The following is a 12,041-nucleotide window of genomic DNA, read 5'->3' as shown; positions in this document are numbered from 1 at the left end:
AGGGCTGCAAATCCATCAAGAGCTGGTATTAAGTTAGGACCAGAGACCTGTGGTGATGATAGAAAAAGTAATATATCGTCTGCAAATATACATAATTTGTGTGTAATACCTCCTACTTCAATGCCAGTTATAGTTTGGTTTGTTCTGATGTATTGGGCCATGGGTTCGAGTATAAGGGCAAATAATACGGGAGATAATGGGCAACCCTGTCGGGTACCTCTTTCGATATTAAAGGCTTCAGATTTGTATCCAGCATATTTTATATAGGCTTTGGGTTTATTATATAATGCTTTGATCCATGTTAAAAAGTGGGGTCCAAAACCCCATTTTTGTAATGAATATTGCATATATTGCCAGGATACTGTGTCAAATGCCCTCTTAATATCGAGAGATAGAAAACATAAAGGGATTTTCCGTTTTTTAGCAATATGTGCCAATAACACTGCCCTGCGTATATTATCACCTGCCTGTCTATTTGGCATGAAGCCTACTTGATCTCTATGTATTAATTTTCCTATAATGCTATTGAGGCGTTTTGCTATTATTTTTGCTAATAATTTAATATCGAGGTTTAACAGAGAGATAGGCCGATAATTCACACAGGAAGTATCATCAGAAAGGGGTTTTGGGATCATACAAACAATTGCCATTAGTGTTTCTTGCCGAAAAGAATGTCCATCTAGAAGTTTGTTAAAAGTTTCAGTGAGAATGGGAGAGAGTATTTCTGAGAATGTTTTATAGTATAAAGCCGAGTAGCCGTCTGGGCCTGGTCTTTTGTTAAGTTTTAGGTCTTTTATGGCGTTAGCAACTTCATCTATAGTTATAGGCTCATCCAAACTGCTTTTTTGATTCTGAGATAACTCAGGTAAGGTTATTTTTGAGAAGAAGGATTCAGCTTCTGTAGGATTAAATTCATTGTTTGTCTTGCATAAAGTTGCGAGATGTGAGTGAAATTTATGGACTATTTTAACTGGATTACAAGTGTAAACATTTTTTGATAATTTCAAACGTATTGGTTTGAAAGATTTGTTAGTTGAATTTAATGCCCGAGCCAAATATGTACCTGGTTTGTTTGTATTCATGTAGAAATTGTGTTTGGAGCGTTTGAGGGATTTATCAACTGACTCAGTGAGAAATAGATCGTATTCCAATCTAGATTTTTCCAGATGAGATTTTGTACTCTGAGATGGATTATCTTGAAATGATATGTAGGCTGCATTAAAATTGAGTTCTAGTTTTTTTGCTAGATTTTTGCGTTCCCGTTTAAATAGTGCCATTTGTCTTTGTATTGTACCACGCAAGACAGGCTTATGAGCTTCCCACAGTGTTATTGGGGAGATGTCTGTTGTATTATTAATTGATATGTATTCCTTTAAAGCTTGTTCAATGGCCATCTGATGTAGTGGGTGTTTGAGCATTATGTCCGGTAAGTACCACGTTGGGTCATGTGCTTTTGGTATGGCTGAGGCTATAGTAGTGTATACTGCATTATGGTCAGACCACGGAATCGGAATTATATCTGATGCAATAATTTCTGGTATCATTCCTATTGTTAGAAAAATATGATCTATTCTGGTGAAGGTTTGATGAGGGTGCGAGAAATAAGTGAATTTCTTTTTCATTGGGTTACTTTCTCTCCATGAATCTACCAGATTGTATTTGGAAAGAAGTTGAGAAAAAGGTAATCTAGAGGTTATTTTGGATGGTGTAAAAGGTGATTTATCTAGAAATGGGAGGAGGACCTGGTTCGAATCCCCACACATTATCACTGTTCCTATTTTGTGTGTATTAATCACTTGTAATATATGTGAGAGGAATGGTGTAGGTTGTTTGTTAGGAGCGTAGTAGGAAATCACAGTGATTGCTGTATCCATTATATAACCCATGAGTAACCTTCTGGGTCTTTAATTTCTGATGATAAGGTGAATGGTGTGGATCGGTGAAATGCAATTAGAGTTCCCCTTTGCTTGGTACAGGCAGAAGCCGTGTAAATTTGTTGATAAAAAGGAGAAATATATTTTGGAGTAGAATCTTTGGTGAAGTGTGTTTCTTGGAGGCATACTATGTGAGCCTTCTTGTTATGGAAAGTACGGAAGGCTTTGGTCCTTTTTTGAGGGACATTTATTCCCTGAACATTCAGGGAAAGTATATTCAGTGGTGCCATGGCAATAGATCAAATAGTTTTGACTTACTTTTTGTTATGCAGAGCTGACTGCGCAGATCAACCTGTGTGGACTGAAGAGATGAATAGATAGAAAAGAAACCAGTGAATTCTGGAGTAAAGAGTAAACAAAAAACATATGAGATTAGATGATACATTGTATAAATTATTTTTTGCAAGTAATCACAATTTACCCGTGAAAGAGAATAAATATCTCTCTCAGGGGAATAAGTGCCTTCGTCACACTCCCACATAATATGGTTGGGAGAATGAGGAGGGCTAATGGGGGTACACGGATCTTCCGCTTACAGGAGAGAAGTGCTATGTCAAAAGACATCAAAATGATGTTTCATTAATTGGAGTGCAGAATATAGTTTTTGTTGAAATTATTTATTCCAGGGTGGTTGTATATGGTTACTCTTGCCCTAGGCAAAATAATTCAGTTAGAAAGGTACTGTTAATAACTTTGGTATTGATGAAGATAGTTTGAATTATTTTGGGATTTTAACCCTTTTAGAGTAAACAATTACATATTTTATTCATATGTAACTGTTTAGATATGTTAACTCATAAAATTGAGGTTGTATTGCTTCAGATTAGAATAAACAAAAACATAATTCTAGGAACTAGTTAGGTAATAATATATTTGTTTTAAGAAAAGAAAGAAAAAGCTTCCATTACTTCTGGATTATTGAACATATTTGTCCTAAAAAGTAATAAATCTATTGTTATTACCTGATAATATATAACTGAACAAGAATTTCCTTATTTCACTTATATATTCTAAGGCTATATGAATCAGAAGTAATAAGAAATATAACTGGAATGTAACATGATCCCACACAGTGTGTGACTATCAGAATGCAGTTACATTCAGTTATAAATATAGGTTTTTTATAGAGAACCATCTCTTAGTATAATAAATGAAGAGATATCAGGAATTAGGATGTCAGTCCATTGAATCTTCTTGGTCCATGGATGATGTGGCATAACGGCCTCTTTTGTGAGAATGATGATTCCCATTTTGTTCTGAAATTTTCTGGGTGCTGCCTGAAGGTGAAGATGACGCCATTCTTCTGCGTGTGGGAGTGTTGTTGCTTGTGGGTTCTGTCAGATTTAATTTTAAAAGGGTTTGTTGTAGTTCATCTGCTGATCTGCTTCTGTAAATTGTACCTTGGTAGTTAAATCTGACTGAAAAGGGGAAGCCCCATTGATACATAATGTTGTGGCGTTGCAGTTCCATTAGTTGGGGTTTCATGGATCGTCTTTTAGTAATAGTAAGTTGGGATAGGTCAGCAAAAATTTGATAATTGTGTCCTTGAAAATTAAGTTCCTTTTTTTCTCTTGCAGCAATTAGTATTTGTTCTTTCGTTCTGTAATAATGAAATTTTGTGATTATATCACGTGGGGGTCCATCTTTCTTTTTGGCTGTGAGGGCTCTGTGTACTCTGTCCAGTTCTAAACGTTCAATAGGGATATCTGGCTTTAGTTCTTGTAATAGAGCAGTAATAGTAGATTGCAGGTCTGTCACAGTTTCAGGTATTCCCCTTATGCGCAAGTTTGAACGTCTGGCTCTATTTTCGTAATCTTCGAGCTTAGTTTGAAGTATTAAATTCTCTTTTTTTAATTGTTCCAATTCTGTTATATTTTCTTGGGTTGTAATTTCAATTTCATCCATTTTTATTTCTAAGGCTGCGGTGCGGTTTCCCAGCTCTCTTATTTCTTTGGTTAGGCTTTTCGTTATTTGGTCTGAGGTTTGTTTTAAAGCCTTATAAAGCATCTTTTCAAATTGTAATAATATTACTGGGGATACTGAGGAGGCTTGTGGAGAAGTTTGTGAGAGGATTTGTTCTGTATCTGACTCAAATGGAGAGTCTTGCTGTGACATTTTCTGTCTGTGAGAGCGCCCTGATGCTGTATCTTGTGAGGTGACTGGAGCTGCTTCAGCTGCAGTGAGTGCCTGTGAGCTCTTTGTGAGGTGATTTTTATTTCTGCCACGGTTTCCTCCCAGTACCATATTTCCTGCCCAAACTTTCACAGTTTGTTCCCTGGGGCAAAAAGGTTCAAATGGATACCTTTTGAGCCTGCAGGCTCCGCTTTGTCCTTCTCTTCTCTCCTCAGCGGTGTGGAGCTCTAACAATGCATGTCTGCTCTGCTAGGCTCCGCCTCCTGCCCTCCGGCATAACACTTTTCAAACTGTTACACTTGTATGTATTGAGTTAAGCTTTCTTTTCATGGTGCCTTGTCCAAGATCAAAGCCTTATATTGTTGTCTCAATCCTGCTTTGCAATCTGTTTAGGGTAGAAAACCTCCACTTTCACCATGTATCTGTTTTATTAGCTCTTAATTGCTTAATTGTTTAACCTCCCTATATTCCATTCCAGTATATATTCAGTTCAACTCTCGGGATGGCTTGCAAGGGTGGGCTGGCCACTTCTTGTGCACAGTGCCATTTCTGCACTAAGCGCCTGGCACTGTCAACACAGAATCACGTCATCATCCTCTCATCATGTCTTCTCTGCTCTTTCAGATAACTGATTCCACTCTTCCCTGCAACATTAAGCCACTTTGCATGCCTGAAATTCACACCTACCTCGCTGTACCCATGGGTAACTTACTCCATTCTTCCCTGCAACATCAAGTCACTTTGCATGCATGCAACCCACACCTGCCTTGCTGTAACCATAGGTACCATTGGTAACTGACTCCACTCTTCCCTGCAACATTAAGCCACTTTGTATGCCTGCAATCCACACCTGCCTCACTGTAACCATCAATAACTGACTCCACTCTTCCTTGCAACATTAAGCCACTTTTCATGACTGCAGTCCACACTTTCCTCACTGTAACCATCGGTAACTGACTCCACTCTTTTCTGCAACACTAAGCCACTTTGTCTGTCAGACATGTACGGAGCTGTAATAAAGAGTAAGCGTAGTGCAGACATGACAGGGTGCAAGTAGCTTAGGAACAGGTTAATTTAGGTAGGAGTGGTTTAGGGAATTCTTTTCCCTGTTGGGATTGGGGGATTAGTGCAGAGGGGAGGAGTGTGTAACTTTGGGAAGTAGCTGGGGGGAGTGGAAAGTTCAGTCGTGGGTGAGACAGCTAGGAAGAACGTTCCCTCCCACCCTAAAAAATGTGGTTAAAATGGTTCTTACCAGAAAGTGGGTGGCGTCAGGTCCTTGATGACAGGAGTATATATATGTATATGGATATATGGATATATATGAAAAGGAGTTTTTGAAAAGTTGGGACATATCCCAGGATGGAGTAGTCCGGTTGGTCTAGTGTCAGTTTGTTGGACCAACGGGTACTAAGTGGGGGTCTGTGGTCAGTTAGTGTGCCCTCGAGGCGAGTTAGTGGCTGGGGGCAGATGCTAACAAATGGGGCTACAGGCTCAAAAGTTAAAGAGGGTCGTCAGGGACCAGAAAACCAAAATTACTGGAATTTCGAGTTTAAAATCTTTTTGAATATTTTGAATATGTAAATTCAATTTTAAATATTTGAAATAGAAGTTTTACAGTTTTTTATTGGTTTTTGTTAAATAAAGGCCGTAAAGGCCATTTACATCCATTCAAGTGTCAGCGTAATTAATATAGAGGTAAGATTTACATGTATTGGTGGGGCAGTAAGGTATCTGGCTACCCTAGTCATGCAATCCACATGTGCTTTGCTGTTTATGCTTACAGTATCTGTTTGAAATTATACTTACTTTTTTTTATTATGGTGCCTTGGCCAAGATCAAACACCTAGCCTTATCTTGCAATCTCCCTCTTGCTTTGCACTCTGTTTAGGGCAGAAAACCCCCACTTTCACCATGTGCCTTTTTATTAGCTCTTAATTGAATAATTGTTTAAATTCCTCCTACCCCATTCCAGTATAAATTCAATTCAACTCATTTTAACAAAGGCAAGTACAAACATTAATGCTCCACGCCAAGTTGTCTGGAAGTTCCCTTTCATCTTTTCTTTCCCTCAGCCTTCTTTTTTCCCCTCTCTCCACCCCCCAACATGCTCATACTAATCTCTCTTTGTAATGACCTCTTTCCTTAAACTCTCATTTCTTTATTTCCCACTCTCCACCCCACAGCCTGTATCAAATCTGCCATCTCTATATTACTGCACTTATAACTTCCTACTCTTTCTGAGCCCAGACAATGTCACTACTTCCAATTCACTGCAGCACCTTCCCTCGTATAAATCCCACTCCCACCTTACCGCCCTCACACTCCTACTACTTCTACCTTCTGGGGATATCACCTCAAACCCTGGCCCAGCGCCAACTAACTCTCACCCCCAGAACTGGCAGCAGCCATAACCTTCACTCTCTTATCTCAATTTCCCTGCTTTCAAGAGTCAGATTCCCCCCCTCCGAGTGTGCCCTCTGGAATAACTGATCAGTCGCTAGCAAACTTGCCTCAGTCAATGACCTTTTCCTCTCCAACTCCATAAATCTACTTGCTAATACCAGAACCCTACATAGTTACATAATAGGTAAGATTAAAAAAAGACACACGTCCATCAAGTCCAACCTATGTGTGTGATTATATGTCAGTATTACATTGTATATCCCTGAATGTTGTGGTCATTCAGGTGTTTATCTAATAGTTTTTTTTAAACTATCGATGCTCCCCGCTGAAACCACCGCCTGTGGAAGTGAATTCCACATCCAAAGTTTTATCCCTATTGTGGGGTCACCAGTATGGTATTTGTAAATTAAAATCATATCCCCTCTCAAGCATCTCTTCTCCAGAGAGAATAAGTTCAGTGCTCGTAACCTTTCTTCATAACTAATATCCTCCAGTCCCTTTATCAGCTTTGTTGCCCTTCTCTGTACTTGCTCCATTTCCAGTACATCCTTCCTGAGGACTGGTGCCCAGAACTGGACAGCATACTCCAGGTGAGACAGGACCAGAGTCTTGTACAGTGGAAGAATTATCGCTTTATCTCTTGAGTTAATCCCCTTTTTATGCATGCCAATATTCTGTTTGCTTTGTTAGCAGCAGCTTGGCATTGCATGCCATTGCTGAGCCTATCATTTACTAGGACCCCCAGGTCCTTTTCCATCCTTGATTTCCCCAGAGAGTCTCCCCCCAGTGAGTAGATTTTTTTAGGACTATCATGTTATGCTGCTGTTCTTTTGAATTGCTACCTATATGTATGACCTGTATTGGATGTTAATGATCCTAATAAACTTTGATATTTTTTATACTATCATATTTATTTACTTGTGATCATCATGGATACCTCATTTAAAGTCCCATGGGCGAGCTTTTATTTTTTTTTTTAGTTACATAGTAGGTAAGGTTAAAAAAAGACACAAGTCCATCAAGTCCAACCTATGTGTGTGATTATATGTCAGTATTACATTGTATATCCCTGCATGTTGTGGTCATTCAGGTGTTTATCTAATAGTTTTTTTTAAACTATCGATGCTCCCCGCTGAAACCACCGCCTGTGGAAGTGAATTCCACATCCAAAGTTTTATCCCTATTGTGGGGTCACCAGTATGGTATTTGTAAATTAAAATCATATCCCCTCTCAAGCATCTCTTCTCCAGAGAGAATAAGTTCAGTGCTCGTAACCTTTCTTCATAACTAATATCCTCCAGTCCCTTTATCAGCTTTGTTGCCCTTCTCTGTACTTGCTCCATTTCCAGTACATCCTTCCTGAGGACTGGTGCCCAGAACTGGACAGCATACTCCAGGTGAGACCGGACCAGACTCTTGTACAGTGGAAGAATTATCGCTTTATCTCTTGAGTTAATCCCCTTTTTATGCATGCCAATATTCTGTTTGCTTTGTTAGCAGCAGCTTGGCATTGCATGCCATTGCTGAGCCTATCATCTACTAGGACCCCCAGGTTCTTTTCCATCCTCCACCCCCAGTGAGTAGATTGCATTCATATTTTTGCCACCCAAATGCATTATTTTACATTTTTCCACATTAAACCTTATTTGCCATGTAGCTGCCCACCCCATTAATTTTTTGAGATCTTCTTGCAAGGTTTCTACATCTTGCAGAGAAGTTATTGTCCTGCTTAGCTTAGCATCGTCCGAAAATACATCCCTGGTAATAGAAAAAAAGCATGACAGGACCTCTTAAATATGAAATCTGGGGTCAAAAAGACCTCAGATCTCATATTTACACTAAAATGCAATAAAAAAAAAAATTGTCATTTGAAAAAATAAAAAAAAAAATGTCCCCTTTTAAGAGCTATAGGCGGAAGTGACGTTTTGACGTATTTTTACTAGGGCAGTTGTTTCCAGTGCACTGAATTTGAATTTTTTACACCTTTAGGAACATGTAATGTAATTTTCTAAAATGGTATGGGGCTCAGTATGTATAGGGCTTGGGGCTCAGTATGTATAGGGCTTGCAGTCCAGGTATTCTTGCTGTTGGTCAGTAACAGCAAAAGAGCTACCCTTCCTCCTACCCTGTTGCCAGCACCTTTTTTTTTGTGGTATGTCAGTCTTGAAGCAAGGGTCATCATATTAACAATTGTTGTCTTTTGGGAAAGAGTATGTGCAGCCTGCAATCCAAGGTTTCGCATATTTCCCAGGGCAAAAGTCCTGTATGATAGCTGAAATGGTGAGTCTACTGGATTATCAGCGTTCTTTATGGTTTACATTGTTTCATGGATATTTATCTTGTCAGGGATATCCTGAAACAACTTTAATAGGATACACAAAAGGCTCTTCAGAAATCTTCCTAACAGCATACAGCTCCATGGTCAGTATTTGAAGACACGGTCTGGCTATTTGTAAGCATTTCAAAGAGTTTAGATTTATTCTACCAACTTTGGTATTGCAAATATTAAATCTTATAATACAATAAAAAGTACAGTTTTGGCCATTTTAACTTTGTTGTAGTCAGTAGTTGATTTGGTTTATTTACTTACGGTTGTATAAGGTGATCACATGCAAACAGTTCAAGAGCTGACGCTTGTACTCATGTATTCTCTTCACATGGATATCAAACATTGAGTTTGGGTTGATTTTCACTTTGTATTCAGTCTCCAAATAGCTTGAGAATTTAAGCTTATTTTCCTGCATGAGAGTTATTATCAATTGTACAAATATAAAGGAACCAGATTACAATTTGCATAGTTGTGCTAACACTTTTAAATTGTAATTTTGGGAAAAGGAGAAACAGCACATTATACTGAAAGAAAAAAATGAAGTAGTAGACATTCCTACTCTGATTCATCTCCCAGGTATTGCACTGTATGAGCATCAATACTGTGGGTAACTGCCTTTTACATCTCTTGTCTGGTGCTGTGGATGCTGATACCAATGCCTCTCATGTTCTTTGATACTTCTAGGGAGACACAGTTCTGTACACATGCACTTAAACAGGGCACAGCCCATCATGCCTGCACCTACTTAATTGCTGGTCTCTCAGGGCAATTTTTAACATTTTTCACACACACATTAAAATCTGCAATTTTTACTAGAAATTAATTTAAACCCTAAAAAATAATTCATTTTCTGAAAGCAGAGACCCTGGAGAATGAAATGGTGGCCGGTGCAATTTTTTGTGTCGCACAATATTTTCACAGCTACTGTATTTATTTTTTCTTAATTATTTGTGTTTATGTTAATAAAATGTATCTTTTTTTCTTTAACCTTATTGTTATCACAAAGGGGCTACCAAGCCCCCTTTTTTGATAGCATGGGCAGGTGATAGGTCCTTGCGCTCCACTCCACAGCTAATGGAACAGATTGTGCTTGATGTGTTTGATGATCCCAGAATGGGGGGGCGGGGGGGTTAGAGAATGGATGTTCCCCGATCTCCTTCTGCTCTCACTGTTACAACCATTTACTGGGGTCCTGGGCTCCCCAGAGGAATGGAAGAAGTGCCCGGAAACCACTGCATATATCATCGGTGGGATGTGGGGGAATGGGAGTGCACCTTCAAAGCTCTGTAAAAGTTATCTCTAGAGCTGCCCCAGATCACTTTTACCTGAAGGCCCTTCGCTGGCTCTAAAACTCAATACCAGCTTTAACCTCTAGAATATTAGGAAGCTTCTAAACGTACCTTGGTAAACGAGGGGTTATACCAGCTACTGATGTCTTCTTGTGCAAACTCACACTAACAACATAGTTACATATTTACATAGTTAGTAAGGTTGAATAAAGACACCAGTTCAACAAGAGTGAGTGTGGGTGCGTGTCTACAATTATCCCTATTTATTTTTAAGGTACCCATATAGCGCTGTAAATTTACGCAGCGCTGTAAATTTACGCAGCGCTCCACACGTACATCGCACACTCATATTGGTCCCTACCCTCAAGAAGCCCACAATCCAAGGTCCCCAACTCACATTCATATACTAGGGCCAATTTTGGACAGACGCCAGTTAACCTACCAGCATGTCTTTGGAGTGTGGGAGGAAACCGGAGTACCCGGAGGAAACCCACGCAGGCACAGGGAGAACATGCAAACTTCAAGCAGGTATTGTCGTGGTTGGGATTCAAACCAGCGACCCTTTTTTTTACTGCTAGTCGAGAGTGCTAACCACTATACCCAACCACTAGCACATGATGAAGGGGTGGAGATACAGCCCCCAAAACCAAGAATTTTTACAAACATAACATTACTGGAGTAAAGTGGCGTTTGGACTTATTATATTATATTTAACCACTTGCTGACCGCCTAACTGGGAATTTATGTCATGATTTAGATGTTAACCACTTCAGCTCGGGAAGGTTTTACCCCTTTCCTGACCAGAGCATTTTTTTGCAATTTGGTACTGCACTAGTTTAACTGGTAATTGCGTTGTCATGCAATGCTGTACCCAAACAAACTTTGTATAAATTTTTTTGCACAAATATGGCTTTCTTTTGGTGGTATTTGATCACCACTGGGTTTTTTATTTTTTGCGATATAAACAGAAAAAGACCAAAAATTTTGAAAAAAACTAAACAATATTTTTTACTTTCTGCTGTAAAACATATCAATTAAAAAAATGGAAAAATCTAATTTCTTGATAATTTTTGGACAAAATGTATTCTGCTACATGTCTTTGGTAACAAAAATCCCAATAAGTGTAGATTGATTGGTTTGCATGAAAGTTATAGTGTCTACAAACTATGGTGTATATATATGAATTTTAACTCTTGTATACTACTAATAGCGGTGTTCATCCACTTATAATGGGACTGTGATAATGCGGCAGCAAATCTTACACTAACTGACGCTGGGGGGGGCTGACTAACTGCCACTGACATCACCAGTTAAACTATTACAGTGATCAGTGATAATACTATACACTGTCACTGTACTATAGACACTGGCTGGGAAGGAGTTACCATCTAGGGTATTCAAGGGGTTAAATGTGTGCCTAACAATGCATAATGTGTGCTGATTTTACTAACAGATATCTCTATTTCTTATCCCTGCTTTGCACCTCAAACCAGGAAGCAGGCGGTGACATACCAGTACATCGATTTGCCTGCACTGGCTGACCGTCCACAGTACATTGCAGGCGGGCGGTCCGCAAGTGGATAAAAATAATAATAATTATCATAATAATAATATTATGCACTGTTTTTGTTATTCAATGCCAGACCAAATCTTTGCAGTGCTTGGAGGTATTATCTTTTCTACATTTGTTTTCTCTACAACTGTGCTGTTCATTGAAGAGCATAGCTGAGATATCTAAGGGTTCATGAAACCAGGGCTTTAACAGGCATTGAAAGCCCTTCTCTTTAAAGAAGCCTATCCTGCTTCTAACTAAAACTGTTTACTTCCTCCATCAGCTCATCTCCCACAGCTATTACCTTTTGTATCAATTGACCCTTCCTTTTTAGATTGTAAGCTCTAATGAGCAGGGCCCTCTGATTCCTCTTGTACCAAATTGTAATGTAATTGTAATGT

The 12,041-nt window shown here is 39.0% G+C and overlaps 1 protein-coding gene across 1 annotated transcript in view; it reads right to left on the bottom strand.

The window, feature by feature from the left end:
- Nucleotides 1–12,041, bottom strand: part of PYGM (glycogen phosphorylase, muscle associated) — a 1,234,135-nt gene that overhangs the window by 229,160 nt on the left and 992,934 nt on the right. The window contains exon 14 of the mRNA XM_073605061.1: nucleotides 9,061–9,208. Coding sequence (XP_073461162.1) covers nucleotides 9,061–9,208 — 148 coding nt within the window. The remainder of the gene's footprint in view (nucleotides 1–9,060; nucleotides 9,209–12,041) is intronic.

The sequence above is a fragment of the Aquarana catesbeiana genome, linkage group LG11 (assembly GCF_042186555.1).
Source record: "Aquarana catesbeiana isolate 2022-GZ linkage group LG11, ASM4218655v1, whole genome shotgun sequence".
Taxonomy (NCBI): domain Eukaryota; kingdom Metazoa; phylum Chordata; class Amphibia; order Anura; family Ranidae; genus Aquarana; species Aquarana catesbeiana.
This window is presented reverse-complemented; position numbering and strand designations above follow the sequence as displayed.